The sequence below is a fragment of the Geotrypetes seraphini genome, chromosome 11 (assembly GCF_902459505.1).
Source record: "Geotrypetes seraphini chromosome 11, aGeoSer1.1, whole genome shotgun sequence".
In the NCBI taxonomy this organism is placed as follows: domain Eukaryota; kingdom Metazoa; phylum Chordata; class Amphibia; order Gymnophiona; family Dermophiidae; genus Geotrypetes; species Geotrypetes seraphini.
The window spans coordinates 41,547,817-41,574,116 of record NC_047094.1 but is presented as its reverse complement, the minus strand read 5'-3'; the positions used below and the strand labels follow the sequence as shown (position 1 = coordinate 41,574,116).

The 26,300-nt window shown below is 39.3% G+C and overlaps 1 protein-coding gene across 27 annotated transcripts in view; it reads left to right on the top strand.

The window, feature by feature from the left end:
* Nucleotides 1–26,300, top strand: part of RBFOX1 (RNA binding fox-1 homolog 1) — a 520,491-nt gene that overhangs the window by 365,058 nt on the left and 129,133 nt on the right. For all 27 annotated transcript variants that reach the window (XR_004536479.1, XM_033914629.1, XM_033914618.1 and 24 more), the window contains one exon: nucleotides 4,353–4,417. Coding sequence is in view for 26 of the 27 variants with exons in the window: in XM_033914629.1 (XP_033770520.1) it covers nucleotides 4,353–4,417 (65 nt within the window). In the remaining variant the exon portion in view is untranslated. The remainder of the gene's footprint in view (nucleotides 1–4,352; nucleotides 4,418–26,300) is intronic.

The window sequence follows — 26,300 nt, the reverse complement described above, 5'->3', positions numbered from 1 at the left end:
TCAGGAAGCAAAAACTTTGTTGTGCAGTGTATGCGATCATCTGCCACTTCTTAGGCGGCTACCGATACCTGCGTCCTATAGAGAATTAGGCCCTTAGAGTGTGCTAATTCCCTTAGTGCATGCTAAGGTTTAGTAAAAGGGCCTATAAGAGCCCAGTGGTTAAAGCTACAGCCTCAGAGGTTGGGCAAGTCACTTAATCCCCCCATTGCTCAAGGTACACTGTAACAAAAAAGGAAAAATGCTTGAGTACCTGAATTAATTTATGTAAACCATTCTGAGCTCCCCTGGGAGAATGGTATAGAAAATTGAATAAATAAATAAAAATATGCAAATGTATTTTTAGAAATGTACAGTCTTGCAACCAATTTCATTTAAACACAGTAGTATTAATATTGATAACACTAACAATGGACATTCTTTAGTTAAGCAATGCAGAATAAATTTAGTATAGCAAAGACAGCGTAGCTTGGAAGGGTATTTTTGATACGACTTCCAAATCTGATTTTGGACGTTTTGCAGAAAACATCCTAAAATTTGGTGCCAAGCTTAGGGGATTATTTTCAAAGCACTTAGACAAAGTGGTACTTTGTGTGTCTATGTGCTTTGAAAATGAGCCCCATGGTCAATCATTTTGGTTTAAAAATCACCTTATTGTAGATGGTTGGGGTATTTTTTGTGCTCAGTGCCTTTTTTCTCCTTTAGAGGCTACTTTCAAACAAAAAATGTCCAAGGGAAAAATGCACAAAAACAAGTCATTGGGACATCTGGAGCCAGTAGTCTTACTAGACTGGCCGCACAGATTACCGTATCCCAGCAGAGCTGTGGGGCAGCTTATGGGATACTACAGTGAACTTCACATAGCAGGTCCCAGATACACATCACATCATAACCCCCTTATATTGTACGGTAGTGAGTCCTCTAATAATAGTTAAAATATATATATATATATATATATATATATATATATATATATATATATATATATATATATACATACTAGTCTTATAGCCCGCTACATTAACGGGTGCTAGAATATATGTGTGTGTGTGTCTGTCTTTATTTCTTTCTCTCTCTCTCCTTAGCCGCTTTCTGTATTTCTGTCTTTCTTTCTGTCTTTCTTTTTCCTTGGCTGTCCACTACCATCTCGCACCCCTCCTGGCCCGACTCCCGCTGTCTTTCTTTCTGTCTGTCTCTGTTTGTCTTTCTGTATATGTCCCTGGCCCTGTGTCTTTCTTCTTTTCTTTTTGTCTCCCTTCCTCCCTCTGTCTGTCTGTCAAAAGCAGTATTCCCTCCCCCTCTATTTCCCTCCCCCACACCAGTTCCCTGTGCACCTGCCCCTGTGTCTTTCTTCTTGTCTTTCTGTCTCCCTTCCTCCCTCTGTCTGTGCAAAGCAGCATTCCCTCCCCCTTCCATTTCCCTCCCCCCACACCAGTTCCCTGTACAGCAGCATTAGCGTTTCCTCTACCCTCTTTCCCTTCCCACAGTGGCGACTACAAACGCGGGTCCGAGTCATTTGCCGCCGCCCCCCCCCTTCCGTTCCCGCGGGCCCGACTGGCGATTTAAGCAGCGTGTGCATCAGTGTTCACACGCTGCTTCGGGTCCTTCTACTGCCCTGATTTACTCAGGCACGTCCGGAGCAAATCAGGGCAGTAGAAGGGCCCGAAGCAGCGTGTGAAGACTGATGCATACGCTGCTTAAATCGCCAGTCGTGCCCGCGGGAACGGAAGGGTGGGGGCGGCGGCAAATGACTCGGGTCCCGGGCAGCGGAAAGTTGCTGGGCTCCGCAGGCCTCCCCACCCCACCATCCTAACGTCAAACTGATACCTGAGGCCGGCCACCACCACCACCACTTCCGCAGCTCGCTCGCGCTTCGGCCGGTAGGTGGAGAGCAGGGAAGCTTTTATGATGCGCGAACACGCAGCAGCAGGACGGACCAGAAGCCGCACATGCGCACTTCCTATGTGTCGCTACAGCTCACGGAAAAGCGGCACACACTTAGGAACTGCGCGGCCTAGCATTTTATTATATTAGCTACTGAGATAGCATCTGCATAAATGTTTAAATTGCACTATTTGTACATGGATATCATTCTAGTATAAATGGCCCTAGGCCAATGGCATAGTAAGGGGTGACGGTCTGCCCCAGGCACCATCTTGGTAGGGATGCTGGCACCCTTCTTCTTCCCCCCCCCTACTTATTACACACTCCTTCCCTCATACCTCTTTGATATTCACGGCACGAGCAGCAACTCTAACCTGCTGCTCACACCGCTGTAAGTTCTTCCTCTGATGTTGCATCCTGGACCCGTGCCTAGGAAGTGGCAGAGGAAGAACCAGCACTGGCGTGAGCAGCAGGTTGAGGTTGCTGCCTGGGCCAGGAACGTTAAAGAGGCATGGGGGAAGGGAAGGGGCGCACGCGCGTGGCAGGAGGGAGTGAGGGAACAGTGTATGGGGGCATAGGGAAGGACACCACCGTCCTGGACGCCTCTTAGCCTTGCTACACCACTGCCCATAAGATTTATGTTGATTTAGGACTGAAACTCAGAATAATTTTATGCATGTGTGTTGTAACCTACTTATTTAATGGGTAGGATATAATTTTAGAAATAAATCATTTATCTGGGTTTCTAATCTAATATGCAATTTTTAAAATCACACTAATATCAATGAGCTTTTAGGCAATTTACAATAAGAATAAATACCCTTACATTAATAAGGGGATCATACAAATCAAATTTCTATATAAACATATAACATATCAGAAAATGTATATATACAGTGCTCCCCCATGAATTCACAGTTGGCGGTTCGCAGTCCCGGTCATTCGCGGTATTTTATGACCACAAATGACCGGGCAGGGGAGGCAGGAGAGGGCAGCCGGAGCGCCGGCGAGTAAAGGAAATCACTCGCTGTATGCTCTGACCGCCTCTTCCTGTACAAAAGTCGGGCCTTACCAATCAGGAGCTGCGTGTCAAAGCATGTTAGTCTATGGACGCGTTAGCGGTTAGCGCACGTATAATCAGCGTGCGCTAAAACATATAGCACACCTTAGTAAAACAGGGGCTAAATTGTTTTCTGGACCGTACACTTTTTGAAGAGGGAAACTTCAATAAACAGTTATCATTAATCCTAGAAGACAAAGAATACAAATGAGAAAATAATTGAATTAAATCTTCAGAGGAATCTACTTATAATATATCAAAAACCAAACAAGCCACTTTAAATTTGACTTATTTTCTGACTGGTAACCAATGAAGTCTGACATAAGCCTCAGATGTGCTATCATATCTCCTCAAGCCACATATCAGCCGAACTACAGTATTCTGAATCAGTTGTAGCCTATTTACCATAAATGAACCGAAACCTAAATAGGAGTTGCAATAATCAATCTGTGTTAAAGCTAACATACCATACCATATTATTTCTTATACCCCACAAATGTCAACTGGGAATCATTGCAGCTTACATAAGATTAATATGGTTAGCAACATAGACATCACAAATCATAGCAAGACTATAATGAAAACTGATGCGTTTCTAGCACCTTCCTAAATTGAAGATAGGAGGAGGTCTGACATAAGCAGGTTGGGAGGCAGTTCCAAATTTTGGGTCCTTGAAACTCGAAGGTGGATTCAAAGAGTGATTTCCTCCAATGTAATGTATTGGTCCTCAATTAAACTGCTTTGTGGACTGTTGTTACTTAAGGGTGAAGTTGGGCAGAGGTTTTAGCTTGGTCCTACTTGGTCCGCACGAAGGGACGCACAAGAGGCCCATTGTTGGGGCCCACCTGACACGCAGACCTTTAAAGGGCTTCTTAATCAGGCCCGGGGGGGTAGGGGAGGGAAATGTATTTTGAGTATAAAATGACTTTATTATAATTATATTCACATACTAGTTCTTGTATTAAGAATTGGGAGGGGGGAAATGATTGTTTCATGTATTAATTGTGTATTTAATAGTGCTTTTTATGTAATGTTTATGTTCAATTAATTGTTTTGCACTGTCAAAGTTTGAAATTCAATAAAGATTGATTAAAAAAAAAATAGAAAGAATACAACAATGCAAAATGAAGGGTTTCTTCTCCAAAATGCAATGACCTCTCCCTCATCGATTTACTAATTCCCTCTAAACCTCTCTTTCTAAGCCCTTCTACTTTTCATTGTAGTTTCTTTCTATACCAATTACTGTAAACCGTGCCGAGCTCTACTTCTGTGGAGATGATGCGGTATACAAACTTAAAGTTTAGTTTAGTTTAGTAGTCAACTTAAAAAGTAAGTGACATTTTAACTTTTAAAATGTAGAAGTTAAAACCAACGTTCGTGAACAGCCAACTAAAATGTACGTTTGTTTCAGGGTGGTTATGCGGCATACCGGTATGCACAGCCTGCTACTGCCACTGCTGCAGCCTACAGTGACAGGTAAGACATACTGAACTTTTCCACTTTATAAACCCACTTTGAGCATGATGCAGGAGGTGGTTCAGATAAGAAAGTCTAAGCTAAATCTCATGACTGTTTTGTGGTGTATAAAGTCAGGTTGTGTTGTCATTTTTTTGAACAGCTACATTAAGAAAGCATAATTGTTAAATTCAGCCTACAACATAAGTCAAATATATTCTAGTTTTTTTTTCAAATCTACTAAAAATGGTCACCAGCCCTAGCGAAGATCATAAATGCAATCACCACAAAAGGCTTTCATAATTCGGGCTTAGTAATTATTGCTCAGCTAATTTTATTTTAAAAGTTAAAATGTACTCCTTACTGTTTCTCACATTCTTTCACGACATATATTTCTTTGTTTCAAACAATCCTAAAAGTACCCAACGTGGGCCACGTTTTGCCCAGAACAGGGCTGCATAAGGAGCAAAATTTCAGTTTGCAGAAGACTGGAGGACTGGCTGCACATAATGCTGAAGCTACTTTAAGAAGCTGACTACTGATCTGTGCTGAACATTAGCATACTTTCCCCCTCCTTTACTAACGCATTGCTTGGGGTTTTAGCACCAGCAGTGGCGGTAACTGCTCCAACGCTCATAGAATTCCTATGAGCGTCGGAGCAGTTACCGTCACTGCTGGCGCTAAAACCCACGCTACGTGTTTCGTAAAGGAGGGGGGTTTGTTAGATTGTCACACCCCACAAACTGAATTTTGCTCCTGATGCAGCCCTGTGTTGGGCAAAACGTGGCCCACATTGAATACTTTTAGTATTATTTGAAATAAAGAACTACTTTATTACACCTAGGATCCACTCTTCATTCCATCTTCTATCCTGCTGCAGATTTATGACACTTCTCTTTTGGACTCCTTTCACTATATATATTTACTTTTGTTAGGGTGTTATATTATATGCTAATTTCTATATATTTCTATAATAGTATTCTCTTAAGGTTCATAAGAGCCACAATTAGGTCTGGTTTTCAGGATACCCCTAATGAATATGCATGAGACTGATTTGTATGCATGTTCCCTTCGTTCTATGCAAATCTATCATATACTGTACATATACGTTAGAGAGAGCCTGAAAATTGGACCTGTTTGCAACCCAAGGGGCTTGAGAGTTAATGCCATTGTTCAGTGGGTTTGTAGCTAATTACAAAATCTACTGAAGCAATATATACATGGAGAAAGGAGGTTTCATTTATTTATTTTTGTAATATTGAAACTGAAAATAGAGTGCTCATTTGAAGTTGGATTTAATCATTTTTGAAGATTCTAACAATCTCCAATGTGAAGTCTATACACTGTACACTTTTAGAGTTATAAGTCATAGACTTAAGCAGACTTAAGTCCATGTAGTCTCACTAGAAGGGTATGTTTTCAGTTTGCTAGATACTTATGGCGGCGCCTTATTAATCTAGGATTTTTTTTTTTTTTCTCACTCGGACTGAAAAGCCCTCAATATATAGGGATTTTAAAGTAGCAGTATATGTTAGCTGACTTTTTCTACATTAAAAAAACTGCAAAATGAAATGAACTGTGTGAATTTACATAAAGGGCTGGTCAGTCTTTAATAGTGTTCTAACTTTGTGGACTTGCCAAAACAGCTCTTCATTAATAAATGCGTTTGATATTTCGGCGACCTTTTACTAAAGTCCGGGAAAGTTTGCATATGGGGTTAATTCTATAACAGTGTGCCTACATATGACATGATGCAATGTAGGAGGCTCCTACTTTTCTTTGTAGAATACAAGCCTTATATTTGAAATTTGCCCATCATTTAGATGCGAGCCGTTATGCTAGCTACACCAAGTTTTCCAAGTTTATTCCAAGTTTATTAAGTATTTTTGATTTATCGCCTATTCAAAATTCAAGGCGATGTACAGATAAATAAAAAATTTTGGTAGCATACTCACAATTATTAAATTAAACAAACGATTATCTTAAATACACATATTACAGTACATTTAGTGGGTATTTCTACAAATTATAGTGAAACAAAAGGAAAATTATTTAATGGTTACATTCAGTATTAAAATCATTAATTCAGAATTAAAATCTTTAATTCAGGGGAAAAACAATAGGAAGGAAGACGAAGACAATTGACCTATTAAATTAAGAAGGCGAAAAAAAAAAAAAAAGCATCTATAAACACCATGAATGTTCATGCCTAAATATATAGTAACAAAGTAGATGACGGCAGATAAAGACCCAAATGGTCCATCCAGTCTGCCCAACCTGATTCAATTTAAATTTTTTTTTTTTTCTTCTTAGCTATTTCTGGGCGAGAATCCAAAGCTTTACCCGGTACTGTGCTTGGGTTCCAAATGCCGGAGACACACAAATACCCCCCGGATTATATATCAGTTGCCCAAGATTGGGTGCACAGATTTGGTTGCGGATACCTATTGAATGTAGTCATATTAAAAAAAAATGATTATGCTAAGGGCCGAATTCTGCAAAGAGCGCCTACATCAGCAGCTACCTTAAAATTAAAAAAAAAACCCCGCCACCGATCGCATGTCAATCATGTTATCATTAAACATAGGTGCCGGTAATATAGAACAGGGTTTTGAAGGCCTACATTCTTGTTGCCTATGCTTCATGTGAATCGCATTGATAGAGGCACCTTGCAGTGCCTAAGGTCATTTCCGGCATAAACCATGCCTAGTTTGACCTTAGCCATATCAAAAATCTTATTATAATGTCAACAATATCAAACACCCAACACTCCCAAAAATGTTCTATGTGTGCATATAAAACAATCGATGTTTATAGGGATCTTCAGACCTCCGCTCAAGTATCTTAACTCGCAGCGGTCCTAATCCTCATTAGTCCCCAAAACATTTTCTAAGTTATTTAGATTGTTTTTCATTAATTTTCTTTAGTTTGAAATAGTTTGTTAGTGATTACTTAAATTTTCATAGTTCATTCATTCCCCTTGCTCGCCGACACGTTTCGTTATACATTATCAAGGTCAGGGATACAAGAAAAATTTAGTCCTAAAGACTACAAGATAACAGCGTCCTCATTATTTTCTCTCAGAATTTTTCATTGACCGACTTAGTACATTTATTATTTATGGTAATTGAGACCAAATGATGTACGGGCAGAGCTTATTTAGGTTTAAAACCTGGTGCTGGTCACCTATGAGTCTCTGCCCGGGGCCCCAAAAAAAGCCACTCGATATAGATCCAGGCCCGTACTGAGGTGTCTCATATTTAATTATTAACTATTTGGCCCATGAATACTCTATGAGAATCTAATATCAGGCATGCTTTTTTGTTTAGGTTACAATTTGCCATCGTTACGGTAGAAGTTAGTCTGATAAAAGAGTGACACGGGGATAAGTTTGTCCCCCATCCCTACAGGAACTCAATTTCCCCATCTCATCCCTATGAGTTTTGGCACTGTCCCTGTCTCTGCCCCTGCCTTAATCGCATAAACCTCAAACACTTATGATTTTAAAGTGTTTGAGGCTTGTGCAGATGAGGACAGAGCTTAGGCATTGGTGGAATGAGGCATTATGACATCACAATCTGAGCTCTAGAATGTCGCTCCTTATGATTTTAAAATGTTTGAGACTTGTGCAGATAAGCACGGAACTTGCAGGAATGGGGCAGGGACAGGAAAAGAACTTGACGGGATGGGAAAATGAGTTCCCATGGGGACAGGGAAAAATTTGTCCCCTTGTCATTCTCTAATACAAGTTTTTATCTTAACCTGACACATAATAGGGATCTAATACCAATATACAGGTTATAATTTGCCATAGTTTCAGTGCAAGATTTATCAGTAGAAGTTTATATCCTAACGTGACACATACCGAGAATCTAGAACCAATATACATTTCTTTGCAATCCATCTGTTGTAGGCAGGGGAGTTAAGTGAAGATGTATGTTTTTATTGCTTTCCAAAAGTTGAGGAGACCTTCAAGGGATCACAGACTCTTGGACATACTGGAGAACGTGGAAAGTAATAATACAAGAAAGGGATTTATGGATATAGCTCTTACCTTTTTCAGTTGTAGCTCAAGAGGAATTACATTAAGATACATTAGATATATACATCAGGCTTAATCTAATCTGCTGGACTTGCAACTCAAGTTCCCATTTGAGGATGAAAGGGCCTAAAGAACCCAGGTGCATGATGTTTTATATGCCACACATCCAAAGCTTGTTGTCTTATGCTTGTAGGTTGCTGCTATTTTGCAGGTCGCAAAATACTGATCAAGTTGGATGTTTGCAATATTTTTATATTCCCCTCAAGAAACAATTGATCGCTATGCATGAGAAGTTAAAGGAAGCCAATGTCTGATTTGGGTTTCTAATTCCTCTTAGGTTACTCAAGAAGAGGGTAACCTTATATTACCCAAAAGTTTGAAGACCCTACACAGATTCGGGAGTTCTTTATATTGATGACTGGGGAAACTAGGGAGATCAAGCAGTGGTTCAGGTCAATTTAGACAAAGGGTCAAACACATGGATATGGTAATCTTAAAAAGCAGATTTCCCAAAGATTTTAGTGAACACTATGTGATGTCAAGAGACCCCACTTTACTCAAATTGTCTGATTCTTTATAAATTTTTGAATTTTGTTTTTATGTGGTGTGTTAGGTGCTATCAACTCATGTTCGAGTCCTAAGACTTGATAATAATCAAGTCTTCATGGCAGAATACAGAAGTAGATTGCCAGGCCTTTCTTCTGTGCAGTATAAATTTGATGTTGTTTCCATTGTCACATCAAACGTGATGCTCTGCCTCGAACACTGCCCATCTGCTGTTGCCCAGATGGGTGGTACATCATTAGTCTGACATTTCCGCTGAAACTTGTCCACCTTGGGAGGCCCTGCTGGTAGTGAAACTACCAATGGCATAGCTTTCAGCTTCTCAGAGGCATGCAAGCCCCAGTGGCACGACAAGCCCATGTTCCATGACTGGGGTTTTATGTGGTATAGATGCATTATTATTTAGGAAATGCATTATTATTCAGAAGATTTTGAAAAAAAATATTATGGTTTAACAGATCAAATGGTGTCCCCATCTTAGAAATTGGTGTAGGAGTTTAATGTCTGCCAATCTGTGATTTTAAGTAGACTGATGGTCTTTTAATAAGTTCCAATGGCTGTGTACTTTCTCCTTTTCCCTGGGGTTCTTTTGTGTGGATTATATTGCTACTTTCAATGTGCACCTTTTTTCTTTTTGTTTTTATCTGGTGTCAGTAAAAGAGAAAATTTAGTGACTGAAGCCTTAACATCTGGGTCTCATTAACCCAGAAGAGATACAGACCTGCAGAATATAGGAACATGCCCCTATACCTAAAAATATCATATATGTCATCAAATCGTGCACTCAGCACTTGTCGCTCTACCCCCCGAGATCTGTCCTGAAAACAATGACGATACTCAAGCGTTTTCAACTAGTGTGGAATTGTATTTGGCCGCAGCCATAACAGCACTATTACATCACAACTGTCATCAGCTGAGCAGAATAACAAATCATGAAATGTGATCAACTGTACATCGAAACTGAACATCTGAAGATGACATACCACTCGATGTATAACACTTATTAGATTTAACCACCACATGATCAGGTGCACAGCATATGCCTCTCCATCCTCTCCCAATGTGGGCTGCCGTACCAGCTTCCCCTGCTCGCTGGACCTATCCTGTTCAAGGATGTGTCCTCTCATAGGTTGCTGTGAAGATCATGGCCTGGCCTCCCTGCCGTCCAAGCAAGGTGACATGCCCCATTTCATAAGCACTGTAAAGGTGTATGTCGTTGACTCATATGCTGTGCTTATCCTTCCAGTCTGGCTGCGACAGTAGTAGAGGGTGGGTGGGAGGGAAGCCGTGTCCGCCTCGGGTGATGCCGGATCGAGAGGGGCGACCTCCCCTCTGCTCACCCCTAATCTATCCTGCCCCTCCCCCTACTCCTTGCCGATTGGCCCCAAGGCTTCGGCCGATTTGTCTTCGCTTCTCCCTAGGTGGATCGGAGCTTGTTTTTAAGTGTAGTTCTTTGGATGTTTTCCTGCTGGTTTTCAGTCACAATCAGTCTCATTCCCAGAGGGACTGTGAGATAAAATTAACCTCTCTGTTGATGATATGCATTCATAGAAAAACCATTTAGAAACATTGAGCAACAGCCATTAGAAGGAACAAATATACTCTGCTAGCTGATCCAGTTCTACTCTTCTATATGGACACTTCTACGGTTGCTAATTTTGCCTTGTGTGTGACATACAATGCAATGTGGTATGATAGTGAAGAGTAAATGAAATGGGACTTGAATGAGTACAAGTCTGATAGGATGTATGAGGTAGTGGGAGGAAGTCAGTATTTTACAAGGGGGTACTGCAAAGTTCTCAGCCCAACCAAGAAAGAGAATGACATGCATATGGTTCAATGATCTGAAACAATGTCAAAAACCATAGAATTTTGTTTCTGCAAATTGGCACCTAACGAAATAAGGCAACCCTCTTTTCAGCTACAGTGGCAACATCATGCTCCGAATTTAGGAAGTTGGTTGATCGGGCTAAAAACTTTTTCAGCACCCTCTCGTACACAATGTAATGGGTTGAGAAATAGAGACTGGATATGCAAATGTTTTACCAAGTGGCTGGGCGATTTAGCCCATCCAAGTGGCTGAGGATTCAGTAGCTCTTGCATATTCAGATTTAATATAGGTTTCTGTTAAAATTAATCTGTCATTGTAGACTATTATTCACTGCTTACTACACCACATTTCTACTTCAGTTGCATAAAAAAGTTTACTAGTCTATATATTTAAAGACAAAATAGAGGTTGAGATCTTCTGGGGGTAAGAATATTAAGATATTAAGAGTGACATATTACTCTCTTAAAATAGTTTCCATTTAATGTAGAAAGCTTTACTACTCCATAAAGAGAACAAATGTATTAGCTTATTTTAGTACACATGAGCCCTGATATCCACTTATCATAGAATGAGTCTTTAAAATTAAAGGATAAGAGGTATATGCTTCTAGCAGGAGAAATGGTTTGACAACACTAATTCAGAGAACATTTCTGATAACGAACATAATACAGACCAGACACTGAAAGACATTGGCTAAAGCTGGGCATCTTCTCTCAACTTTCCTGCTAATGTTTATGTCCCTACTGCAGATAGCTTTGGCTTTGTTTTTTCAGTCTATGACTAATATTATAGGAGAGTTGGAGTCTTCACCATCAGGTCACAGATGGAAGGTACCAATTTAAGAGTAGACCCAACTTGGCAGCATGACTCTACTGGCTGAAGGCAGCAGTTTTTGCTTTGGGGTTTCTTACTTGTTTTTCCTCTATAGTTATGCTTCATATGAAAAGGAAAGGAAGCTGGATCATTTTGCCATCAGGACCTCATCGGTGCAGCCCAGAGAGTTAAGCTCAGATGTCGTGCCAGACAAGGGAGCACCTGACACTCTTGAGCTGAACATCTCTCTACCACCTCCGGGATCCAGTCTACCTCCTTGTCTGGTAGGGGGTAACAGTGTACTGTGCAGCAATCCCAGATGCAGAAGTTGGAGAACAGGTTGTTGATGGTGAATATGCCTGACCGGTTTACCCAACAGCTGAAGAGATCATCATAGTAGCCAGGATATTTTCTGGAACATCCAAGGAGGTGAAGCTAGAGCATATCTGGAATGTCCTTCAATGTGTGGACATCACAGTTTCTAATTCAACTAAAAAGTTAAATGTTCTTGTAGCTAAGATTGAAGATCTTAGTAAAACTGTAGAGGGAGTGAAAATAGACTGTTCTATTCAGATTCAACAACTTAAAGAAGATGTGAAAAAATTGTAAGTGGATGCAACAATGGTTAAAGAAAAAGCTTTGATTCATAAAAAGATAGACAAATATACAGTAACCTCTGTTTACTGAATTTTCCAAGGTCTGCTATTATACTTCCTGGTGAAATGTTTAAGAAGTATTTGATTGAAGCTTTGAAATTTACCCCAGCAACTATTCTCTCTCTGAATAGAGTATACTTCATATCAGATTCTTCAAAGAATTCTTCAGGGGATTCACTAGTTAGGCCAATAGAAGTTATGGGAGTTAACTTATATTCTTCCTATTGCTGATAGATAATTTACTTCTGAAGCTATGGAGAAAGCAACTCTGATAGTAACATTTGTTTTTGAATAATACTGTAATACACAGCCCTGTAACTCTCCTGTTACTATCACTTGATGTTCAATGCTATACTCTGTAATTCGCTGTCTGTACAGTTTCTCTTCGTTGTAAACCACCTAGAAGTCGCAAGATTGTTGGCGGTATATAAGAATAAAGTTATTATTATTATTATTATTATTATTATTATTAAATAATGCAATGAGACTCTACTTTCAAAATCCTCAGGTCCCATTCCAAGGTCAAAAGATTGGGATATATCCTGATGTGACTAAGGCCACTCAGGAAGGAAGAGGTTGCTTTTGGCCATGAGGCAGGAAATAAATGATATAGGTGTCTCTTTTTTGTTAGCGTACCCTTACAAATATATAATGAAACATGGAAGGACAAAATATATTTATTTTTCACTTGAACAGCTTAGAACCTGTCTGGGGTAGAATAAGTTAATAGCTAAGGATATTAGACCTTAGTCATTGTGTTATAGAGAGGTGAGGTTCATGTTAAGCCTAAGTTTGGAGTATTTTCCCTATAATCTCCCTTGATTACCGTACTTTTAGTTCCTCTACCCCATCACAATTGGGGTCAAAGGAAGATGTTAAAATTGTTGAATACTTTGTTTCCTTTAAGTGTCTTTAAGTGTTTCTTTAACAAGTTTTGGATGCTTGTGATGGTTATTTCAATTTATAAATATAGTAATCATTAAAAACAGAGTAGGCCCACTAAACCTGGAGGTATTCTCCATTCTGTGCAGTCTGAGATAGGGCTAATGGATTCTACATGGTACTAATCCTCTACAGGAACAAACTATAAGTTCTATTTGGCCCTTCATAATTTGTACTCACAGATATGTAATGTTCCCTTCAGGGTGGCTCTGGATCCAGGGCCTGACCTGGTTGGAGCCCCCAAAAGCCAGTCTCCATTGGTCCCTCATTCTGTTGGTGCTCAGTGCCTCTACCTGGGGAAAATAAGTGTTAGTAGATGGGTTCACCCTCTTCTCCCCCAAGAACAAATTTTAAAAAAGCTCTTGTGAATAAGATTGGCTAATAAATTAAACAAGTTTATTTTAACTATGTATATAGGCCTAATCATACAACAAATTTTCATGAATGGTTTTCAACAATTTCAATATTTCCACACTTGAACCGATACTTATGCAGTTAAACCAACCTCAGCAGTCTACATTTCAGATATTCCAAACCATTAGTTCATAGTCTCTTGAACTTTTAAACTCTCAGTTCTGTTTTAGGCTTTTGAAATTTTAAACCTCTTTCAGTTCTGACTGCCAACAATATAGCTGTAAGCTCCTCCCAAATTTCTCAGTTTAGTTAATAAGTGGACATGAAAGTATGTCTAAATTCCTCCTCTCCTTTCCAATCCAGCCTTACCCAGTCCCCAAGATCTCACCCATCCATTGAGCTTTCAGAGCTAGGTGACTACTGTTCTTCCAGTGAGGCAGAGCTCTTAGGACTGCTGACCTACCAAGAGCTTCCCCCCTCCACTGCCTGCTTCTAGGGAACCTTCTCCCTTGCTGGGCTACTAATGCCAATCACACTCCATGAGCCTTGTTCATCCATTAGGCTACTGGTGCCGATTGCACCCCGATAACCTTGTCTTTCAAGAGGAGTCTCTTGGGTAGCTTCCTGTTATGATTCAGATTACCAGCTCTCAACAGGGCTCTGCAACCAACATTAACAGGGCTCCCTCTAGAGGCTGCCCCTTAGGCACTGATAATGCCGCCTTTGTTTGGCCCTGAGTTTCTAAGTCTCAAGGGCTGCTGGTCTTCTTTTCTTCAGGAGCACCTCTAGTTGTACACCCTTGATTGTACTTAGAATACCAGCTCTCATAAGAGCTCTGTAGTAACCAGTAACAGGATTTTCCCTCTAGAGGACTATCTCCCAAATGAATAGAACGCACAGATATAATTCTGTGCAATACAAAACTCATTTCACCAATCTCTCTGAATGTACGAGCTCTGCCTCCCCAACCATTTCTTCTCTCCTTTGAACTCATGGGCAGGGCAGGATTAACCAATAGACCTAGTAGGCACATGCCTAGGGCCCGAAATGGTCAGGGGAGCCCGATGAAGGAGGGCATCAACATTGTTTTTTCCAAACAGCGATGGGCCCCTCCAGCATCAATCGGCAATGTGGGCTCCGTCCCGATTGGCAATGCGGCACCCCCCATTGACGGAAAGTAAGACAAGCAAGCAACGCTGGTAAGAAAGGCAATGGAAACTGTAACTGTGCAAGTGGTGTTTCTTGCCCAAAGCTTCCCTCTGCTCCAGCTTCCTGTTTCCGCCTGGGCGCATGGTGGGGTGGGTGGGGAAGGGGGCCCAGTGTACTTGTGTGCCTAGGGGGCCTCGACAAATTAATCCTGCCCTGCTCATGGGGAGTAGATTCTGATTCAGCTCTTCTCAGTTTATACTTCCACATTCATTTGGGCCACAAACTTTATTCACATTCATGAAATAATCCCTTAAAGGTATAACTTTCCTTCCAAATGTTCCTGTGTTCATCCCTCAGTGCATTATTTGCATAAGATGCTATCCAGCCTCCTCTGCTATGTAACCTATGTGAACTGGATGTAATTCTCCTGCATCACAAATGGATAGCAGTCACAACTGTTCATATTCAGTTTTGATGCAAACAGATAAATGCTAATTTTAAACCATCCAAACACAAAGTTTTTCTTCTTTTCAAACTGTCAGAAACCCACCCCTATTTTTCTCTAGATGTAATACTAATTGTAACAGCGTATATGTTATATATAGTTTGATCTGCCCATGTAACAAACTTTATGTTGGAAGGAGTAGTAGGCAGATCAAAATAAGATTGAATGAACACAAATCTCGAAGTGACGAAATCTATACAGGCCCCGCTAGTAACTCATTGGCTAGAAGCAGGGCACTCGGCTGATGATTTTAGATGGCGAGTGATTGATATCATTACAACTGGATGGGAGACTGGCAACATTGATAGACTTCTGAATTATTATGAGCAGAGGTGGATTTTCCAGCTAAATGCAGTAAGTCCGGCTGGTCTTAATGCTGAAGTGGACTGAATGGCACTGGTTTAATTTTGCCGCAGCTAGCAGCATGTTCTTTTTTGATTGGAGAATGTGATGATATGACGTTTTACTATTTAAATGAGTAGAAAGACGCCGACGCCATATTTAGAATGAAACAAGACTGGCAGCGGGTCTTTCATAATGGTAAGAGTAGCTTTATAGCTGATAGGGTTATAATTGTTATATATAATGGGTTTTCTCTGATATTCTTTCTTTGTAAATGTTTAATAGGGATTGCTCATTGAAACAGCTTTACCAGCAAAATGTCGGAGCCCCGTTCAGCTGTGTGAATAAAAGATAGCACTAAGATTCATTAAAGAAAAAGCAAAATAAGAAAAAATGAAGTGATATTTTGAGTTGATAGTGGAGGAAGACCAATGAGGAAGCTAGCTACGTTAAGCCTGAATTTGAATTAAATATTATGTTCAGGTGTAGTCGCTGAGGTCTGACTTACTGTATAAAAATATAAAAATTGATTTCTTACAGCATATATTGAAGAGATACTGGAGAAAAACAATTTGTGTCTTATGGGAGATCTGCATCTCCAAACGCCTGTTTACTTGGTACTGTTGCTCTCAACATCAAGTTGCATAAAGCAGCCGTTTCACCATCTGCCAGTTAAAGGGTTAAAATATCGGCTGCTGCAGGCAAAAATGTCTAGTGGTAGTGTTCCAATAGTGGCTCTCACTGAAGATTTGGATATTATGGCAAGTGTCTGGCAATATCTGAGGGGTGGCGATATTCAACTGCTATCTGGACAACTTATCCAAACCCGCTTGATTGCTTTCACCCATCCCAAGTTTTTTGGATAATCATCCTAGAAACAAAATGAATATTGCTGCTATCAGAGTCAATCTCTGCTCTGCCCCTGAAGTACCCTACATTATCCAGATAGTGCTTCAGCAGTCTGTAAAAAATATTCAGCTGTACTATTGAGATAATTCCTAGGCTACGTCAGCCAGAAAACTGAAATTGCTTCAACTGCTACTCCCGTCTCCCAAAGGGGTTAAATGCAATTGTGTATTCAACTCGCTCTTCACATATCTTGGCACCAAGACCTGGAACAACCTCCTGACTGACAACAGGATGAAAACATTCTATAACAGATTCTGAAAAAAATTAAAAACACTCTCTTCAGAAACTGACCTTGCCACTTAGTAAAGTCAGAACCCCAAAGGGGGGTGGCCTGACACTTAGCTGAGGATAGAGTTATGAGGTAGGGGGAAGGGAGGAAAGAAGGGGCTGGGTAGGTCTAAGAGGTTAAAACAAGAATAAGAAAATGAGAGGTAGCTAAGGGCATTAGAAAGGGATGGGTAGCTGCAGTTAGGAATGAGAGGAAGTCTAATTAGTGGTGTCAAGGGTGGAGACTAGAAGCATGAAGAGGGGAGTGGGCAACTGCATGATATCCATTTTGCCTGCATCTCCAACACCAAGACTTGGAACAACCTCCTGACTGACATCAGGATGAAAATATTCTATAACAGATTCTGATAAAAATTAAAAATTCTATTCTTAGAAAGCACACACACCATAAACAACTAACTAAAAATATTTTATATCACTAAATCCTATCCTCTACTCAAGTGCTATACCAGTACAATCAAAGAACCTCCATTCTCTATTCCCTATTCATAATTCTTTCTTCTCCAAACTACTACAATATACGTAATATATTCATTCTGTAATTTGAAATATTGTAAGTCGTCTTGAACCTGTTTAGGCATAGCATGACTCAGAAATACCAGATTAGATTAGATAGTGATGCTAAAGATCTCTCCCAGTAGAATTTTACCAGATAACTTGTGCTGCTACCCGGAAAAAAAATGCTTTTGAATTTTGACACCTGGGTAAGTTGCAGAGGGATCAGGACTAGTGGGCCTTTCAGGGATCATCTAGGTCAGAGGAAGGGACTAGGGTAATGAAAGCTAAGGGAATCAGAGATAATGGATGTCAGAGAGATCGTGGGGGTGGAGGGCAATCTTTTTTTTTAGGTAGTAACCTCTTTGGGTGGCTCCACATGACCATCGGGGCTGTTTGTTGAAGCACAATAATCCAGGGGATGAAAGATAGCTGGTGTTATCTTTCCATGAATAACACAGCTTGCAAGGTTAAACATAAGCTGCATTATTCTATTTGCTTAATGCTAAGGTGCTTTGAATACATTTGCAAGCTTTGCATCTCATTATTATCTAGCCTGCAATGAACTGCAAAAACATGAATTAAGGGTAACGATATATGATTTTCCAGTTTAATGCATGTTATTTGGCAAAAGTGGTGCATTATTTTCTTAAGACATATTTGAACGTTATCACTTTCAATCAGATTATTATCACTTTGTCATGTATTTGTACTAATTTTTGTCTTCATTATCTGCTGGTTTTAATGGTTTCCACTCTAGGTTCCATCTTTCTTTTTTCATCTCAAGAGGCAGTCTGAAAATCAAGCAGGATTGACAATCTCAGATATACTCAGATATAACCCACCTTTATGATTTAGCCTTCAATCCATAACTCTACTCCCCACTGCCCACCAACCTAGCCAGCAGATTAACCATTCCCCTTAACTGTATCCATTACATCCTGTTTATCTGTCATGTCTGTGTAAAATGTAAGCTCCTTTGAGCAGGCACCGTTTTCTTCGTGACTCTGTACAGCGTTGTGTACATCTGGTACCACTATAGAAATAATTAATAGTAGTAGTAGTAATACTTGTATTTTCAGGTATTAATAATCCCAAAACACACAAAGAAAGGGATATCGCCAAGTAAACCCTAAACAGCCAGGCTGTTAACCGAAACATGGGCAGTATCGAGGTTTTTTGAATAAAGAACATTTTAAGTCCCAGTTTTTCAGGCCTTTATGCTGTCTGTTTTGCTGGCTAACAATCCAAAAACATTGGTTGCTTCTTCATTCCATTTCCAACCCACCACCAACAGATCTACCCAGTCCTCAGGAAACACCCAGCTAGCCAGATTTTCAGGACACTCACAATGAATATACCTGAGATATATTTTCATACATAAAGTAGTGAATGACTGGTCTGAGAGCTCCTGTCCTAAAGTCATATCAACCTCCCAAAGATGAAACAATTTTCCCAGAGTTCTCCTGGGAAACTGTATTGAATTTCAGAAATGTATTAGTCAGGTGAATATTTACACATTTCTTTTCAGGTCGCAACAGAGCACATCAAACAAATAAATGACCACTTAAAGATTCCAGTGTCACTAAATTGCTGTATCATCTTTCCAATAGCCATATTACAGTAGAACTTAGAAGCAAAGAAAATCCATTGTGTTTACTATTCTTTAAACTATGTACATACAGCCATTGTTTAAAGTCATTTATGACTAATTTGATTGTGTATAATCCATTGTTCTTGTCTAACCATGCTTGTTTCCATGGGTGCAAAAAAAAAAATAAAAAAAAAAAAGGCAGTAAAGTAGATCTAAAAATGCAAAAAGTAAGAACTTAACTCCAAGGCCCTGTTTACTTAAGTGCAGTAAAGATGTGCAATTAGTAACCCTGGATTAACGTCACATGGTAGCTGTTTCCAGCATTTTGAAATTTACACTTCTCAACCTCCTTATTCAGGGTTTCTGCACTCACGATTTTGATTATTCACGTTTTTTAGCTTGCTGGCCCCTCCCCCCAAATGACATCATCCCATGAGTGCAGATAAAAATTTTGGCATGTTTTTCCAAGCACTGATTCCCAGCTTGCACTTTCTTTACCGTGTTTGCCTCTCCTTCAAGAACAGGCCAGATTTCCTACGATTTTAATCGTGGTTTCACCATATTCACAAAGGATTTTAATCAAAAAACGCAAATAACATATGAAAAAGTTATTTGTGTTTTTTTCTGTATTTGCGGGTCTGTTAATCCCCTATCACCGTGAATAGGGAGGGAGAAGTATAGTTAATGCACAGAAAAAGGTTTGTTTTTATTTTTTTTACCATGTGTTAACTGAATTACACCACAGTTAGGGGCCCTTTAACTAAGCTGCGTTAGGTGCTAATGTATTTCTAATGCAGCTAAAAATGGAGTTTTGCAGGATGTTCACAGGAGTCTTGTGGTAACTCCACAATATATTTGTGCTAACTGCATGCTAAAAAATTTCCTAGTTTTATTTTTGAGGAAATTTGTCATGGATGGAGAGTGGGCATTCAAGTGCTAACCAGTTAGCACACCTATTACTACTTCTTATTTCTGTAGTGTTACTAGACATACACAGCGCTGCACACATTATATGCAGGCACTTTGTCTGTCCCTCATAGGCTCACAATCTGTTTTTTATACCTACATTACCATGCACTAATTGGTTAGTGCAGGGATAATGCAGTAAACATCTAGGAAAAAACAGCACCTACTGCATGTCATTACTACTTATCACTTATATAGCACTGAAAGGCGTACACAGCGCCTACCAGTCTAAATATCACTGGTACCTGGAAAAGTTCTGCTGACTGTGACCCAGATATTCAATGCTGGTGCCCAAATTGGGCTTAGTATTGAATATCTGGGTTAAATTCAGCTGGTAATGGTGATCACCAATGAAACTGATTATCGTCATTGGCTGAATATTAAGATCAATGTTCTAGCCGCTGGGTTAAGTACATAAAACATTTTTTAACTCTCATGTTTCTCAGGGATCGGTTTAAATATAAATAAGGGATTTTTTTGTTGATGTTGATCTAGTATGCGCTTTGAAAGCAGTGAACTTGAATTAGTCAGATTTGTAGTTACTTTTCTTCATTGTATGCCCAGAATATGAATTTCCATTACTGACGCAGTAAAAATAGGGAGATAATTCAACTTGTATAAGTGGATTAGGTGTTCTAGGTGAACCTTCACCCTTATACTCCTCAAATAACTTTTAGGCATTCATAGACACTCCTTCTCCCAATAAACAGAGTAAATTATTTGACAACAGGGGCTGAAGTTTTATTAATCAACCATATAACATAACATAACATAACATAAAAGCAACTTCTAGACTACATAACCATTAAGTTCTATGCGGTTAACAAAAGATTAAATAATAAAATTACAATTGAATAAAAAAAGAAACCTAAAAGTTAGTGCAATAAAATGGTACAATATTACTATTAATGAGCTACCTATCCAGTGACTCTTTAATTTTCTCAGTAGCCTCTAATGAGGAACTTTATCAAAAGGTTTCTGAAAATCTAGATACACTATATCAACCGGCTCACCTTTATCCACATGTTTATTCACACCTTCAAAGAAATCAAGCAAATTAGTGAGATCTTGCCTCACCAATTTGCTTGACTTCTTCTTTTTTTTTTTTTTTTTTTTATAAATCTTTATTGATATTTCAAACTTTATAATGTATATAATTTAAACATTAGAAAAAACTATATGAAAATACATTATTATCATCAAAATGATTACATTCATCAAATTTTAATCCCCTTCTTATCCTAATTATAATCAGTAATCTTATATATTATACTATGAATATTATTAAAACAAATAATCCACCCCCCACCCCCCCTGGATGTGCAAAGAAATCTACTATAATTATAATGTAACAAAGTTAGTTAATGGACCCCATATCCTATTAAAGGATTTACTAATCCCTAAATGTTCTGCCATAATCTTTTCATATTTATATGTTGCACATACAGTTGCCCACCAAAAACTAAAATTAATCCTATCATGATGTTTCCAATTAGATGTGATCATTTGTTAAAATCATAAAAAGGCGACTATTATTTTTATCCAAAGTGGGTTTAACATGAAGAATAGTTCCAAATATTATTGCTTCATATGTCAAAGGGATATCAGCTTGAAGAATATTATTGATTTGCCCCCAGATTGACTTCCAAAAAGCAAGTATTAATGGACAAAAAAACAGAAGATGACCCAAAGTCCCTATATCAATTTGACAATGCCAACATCTATTAGATTTAGAACTATCAAAGTAGTTTAACCGAACTGGGGTCCAAAAAATCCTATGTAATAACAATAACCATGTTTGTCTCATAGATGCTGACATTGTACATTTTAATCTCCAAAACCAAATTTGTGGCCAACGAGAAACAGAAATATACTGTTTTATCTCAATACTCCAAATGTCTCTAAGACTATTTTTTGGTTTTTTATTTAAAAATCCAGAAATCAATTTATACCATTGAGCAGCCTGATGTCCTATTAAATCTGTTTGGTAGCAAATGATTTGCAAGCTAAAACAATTTTTTTAATTTTTCCATTCAGGGAACCCAGTCTGAATAGCCTGCTTCAACTGTAAGCACATATATTGTTTAGTCTTTAAAATACCAAATGAATGCTGCAGTTGTGGAAACTCAAGCAGATTACCATTAGAAATAAGATCATCTAATGTCCTAATATTTGCCTGCATCCAATTCTTCCAAGCGATCCCAGCACCGCCTATTTGAATCTTGGAGTTTAACCATAAGGACTATAAAGTAGAATTCATTATTGGAACCTCTGTAAATTTATCAATAAATTTAATTGTTTTCCAAGTATCCAATAAAATTATGTTGTCCTTAGCATATTTATGTAATCTGATACTTAGTACATGTGGAAGTCTCATAGGGGACACCAATTTCCTTTCCAAATATAACCAATCTGGTTGATGATCTATAAGCTCAATGGAGGAGAGTAAACGGTGGAGTGCCGCAGGGGTCTGTACTGGGACCGGTGCTATTTAACTTATTTATAAATGATCTGGAAATTGGAACGACAAGTGAGGTGATTAAATTTGCAGATGACACTAAACTGTTCAAAGCTGTTAAAACACATGTGGATTGTGAAAAATTGCATACAGACCTTAGGAAATTGGAAGACTAGGCGTCCAAGTGGCAGATGAAATTTAATGTGGACAAATGCAAAGTGATCCACATTGAGAAGAATAATCTGAATCACAGTTATTGGATGCTAGGGTACACCTTAGGGGTTAGCACCCAAGAAAAATATCTGGGTGCTATTATAGACAATATGATGAAATCTTCCACCCAATGTGCGGCGGAGGCCAAAAAAGCAAACAGGATGATAGGAATTATTTAAAAAGGGATGGTTAACAAGACTAAGAATGTTATAATACCCCTGTATCGCTCCATGGTGCAACCTCATCTAGAGTATTGCGTTCATTTCTGGTCTCCTTATCTCAAGAATGATTTAGTGGCGCTAGAAAAGGTTCAAAGAAGAGCGATCAAGATGATAAAGGGAATGGAATTCCTCTCATATGAGGAAAGACTAAAATGGTTAGGGCTCTTCAGCTTGGAAAAGAGACAGCTGAGGGGTCAACTGAACGAATGAGCAGGTCAACTGAACGAATGGCTGGGCAATATCATCACGCACTCCTCATCCTACCTAAGTTTGAGAAAATTAGTAAAAACAAACTTGTTTAACCGATTTGTAACCTAAGACCTCTTAGGCCTCATCTCTTCAACTCTAACCAAATTGTTTCCCAAGATCTCTTATGCCTTACCTCTGTATCCTGCTTACCTGTATTTTGATGACTTTACATTGTACCTACATTCGCTGATTGTCCAGCTCTTCTTCGTTGTAAACCGCCTCGAACTACTACGGCTTTGGCGGTATATAAGAATAAAATTATTATTATTATATGATTGAAGTCCACAAAATCCTGAGTGGAGTAGAACGGATGCAAGTGGATCAATTTTTCAATCCGTCAAAATTACAAAGACTAGGGGACACTTGATGAAGTTACAGGGAAATACCTTTAAAACCAATAAGAGGAAATGTATTTTCACTCATTGAATAGTAAAGCTCTGGAATGCATTGCCAGAGGTTGTGGTAAGAGCGGATAGCGTAGCTGGTTTTAAGAAAGGTTTGGACAATTTCCTGGAGGAAAAGTCCCTAGTCTGTTATTGAGAGACATGGGGAAAGTCACTGCTTGCCCTGGATCGGTAGCATGGATTATTGCTACTCCTTGGGTTTTGGCCAGGTACTGGATTGGCCACCGTGAGAATGGGCTACTGGGCTTGATGGACCATTGGTCTGACCCAGTAAAGCTATTCTTATGTTCTTAGCCACCCTTTCCAAAATATCTTTTCCATATTAACCAGTTCACAAATTCTTTTCGTGCACATTAAGCTATCCAACTAGACACTATTGATCTCGTCACATTTATTGTAATAACTAATATTCTTGTCCATCCAAAACTCCTGGGGTGATGTCAATTTTGTTTCATAGAAGTCCCATTAACTCTCCAGTGGTAACAGTAGAGAATACACTATATTCCCTTGGGTGGAACTCAATAAGGCTCACACATACCAAAACATGACAGTAACTTTCTTGCCTTCGCTCCCATAACCCAGCTGTGACCCTGATTCCTTGTTCCCCAACTTCCAAAATATCTTGTAAAGAGCGCAAGAAAATATCTGAATTTATGACAGAAAGATAGCCCAATTAGTTCAATAATGTTCAAGATAATCAACTGTTCATAAATCATAAGACAGAAACAGGTCCCCAAACAGCATCAAAAACTTTGCAAATTCTGAATTCACTCTTCCCCTAAATACGCACTGTTGCTTTTTCTTTGTAAGCCTCTTCCTTACCAGACTCTCCTAAATTAAACACGTCAGGAAACTGATCACTAATTCACAGAGACTTATTTTTAACTATCATTTTATTGATTTTTTAAAAATTTTACCATAACAAACATTCAAATCAGTAGCATAGTAAGGGGATGTGAGGGGGGTCCACCCCGGGTATGGTCTTCCTCGGGGTACCGACACCCCTCCTCTTCGCCGCCCCCTTCCAACTCCTCCCCCTGCTGTACGCGTGCACCCACACCAATTCCTCGTACATTTTTAAACTTTGGCTCGAGCAGCGTCGGATTTGCTGCTTGTGTTGTTTCGGCGCTTTCTCTGATGTCACTTCCGGGAGGAAGTTGCTCGTGCAAATTGACTCTGTGCACCAATTTGCATGTGCAACTTAGAACACATACACAAAATTTGGGCCTTAATGTGCAACATGCTTTTGTGCAGTAATTGTATGGAAACACACTCTTCAGGAGTTAGCACACAGCCTTTGCACTTATCATCCTTTAATTTTTTTCACCTTATGTTTGTTATGTGGTAAATTTACCACACTAGTAAAGGCACAAATACACCCCCACATCCCAAATAAAGACAATTCCAGAAAGCCATTTCTCAGGTGAAATTGGTTATTTGAAAATTGCTCAACCACCTGTGGATAAAAGTATGCACTGATGGTTTTTCTTGTGTCTGTCATGATTTATTGTTTTCTTTTACTGCAAATGTTCTATGCCACCCTGCAGAAGCTGCTGCCCTGGGTAGCTGCCCAGTTTACCTCAGGGTTACACCTGCCCTGAGTTCAATAGTTATTATTAATGCACTGAGGCAGAAACAAATAGATAAACAGAGGAAAAGAACACTATTTCAAAATACAAACTAAATAAATGTTCCCAGAAAAAAAAAATGCTTGGTGTACATATTCAATGTGATTTAACCAGTCAGAAATGATTCCTGATCAGTTCAATCTCCTGTTTGAGGCTAATCGGTCATTTTCAGGGGCATGTAACTGGTTAGTGACACTTAAAATAACTGGTTAGTGCCAAGCTCAAAACCGGCTATTTTGAGGGCATTCTTGCGTGGAGTCAGCACTTGTCCACTTAAGTCCTGATATTTGGTACATAACTGGCCTGATTAACTACATAAATAGGATTTCATAAATGTTAATCCTATCTAGGGTTACCAGACATCCTGGAAAACCCAGACATGTCTTCTTTTTAGAGGACTGTCCGGGTTCCCGGATAGACTTTCCAAAACCCAGCAGTTGTCTGGGTTTTGGAAAGCCCTGAGCTCCGGCTACATCTGTCCAACAAGCATGCGCAAATGATATCACACGCACCTGCGCATGCTGGAAACCCTTCAAACATGGCCTGGAGATCAAGAGAAAAAGAGACACACTTCTTGAGGGCGGGGCTGGAGGCAGAATAGGGCAGGGTTGAAGGCAGAAAGGGGAAGGGCTAGGGGAGGAATGGGGCGGGGACTTGTATCCAGGGTTCCTATCGGCAAATCTGGTAACCCGAATCCTATCTGTATGCAATAACCCATAGTCTGGTTAAGAGCTGAACATTGCACTGAACCGACTAAGCTCTAGCCAGCTCCACAAACCTGGAAATTCAATGCCTGTGTCCAGACATGGCTCAGCAATGTTTAGCAACAGCAGCGGTCACAAAAATACTTATTGCTACCGACTGAATATCAGACCAAAATATTACATTACATTACATTAGTGATTTCTATTCCGCTTGTGCCTTGCGGTTCTAAGCGGATTACAAGTTAGAGGACTGGACATTTCCAGTAGCATTGCAGTACATGTAATCAAGAATGTGTCCAGTTACAATTGTTAGTCTGGACTTTTCCAGGAGAATTTTGCCTGAAGGTAACAAAAATAATTTAAAATACTTATGGGGGGATATATTTCTAATTAGTGTTTAGACAAAATTTAAATAATTTTCCATTTGAAAAATGAATTTGATATTTCCAATCCACTTAGCATGGAGAGGGCTATTCTTTTTAATAAGGATATCACCAATAAAATAAATTCTGTCATATCAAAATTTTGCATAATCATGTTAAAAAACAGTATTTTACTTTTGTTTCTAATCTATTTA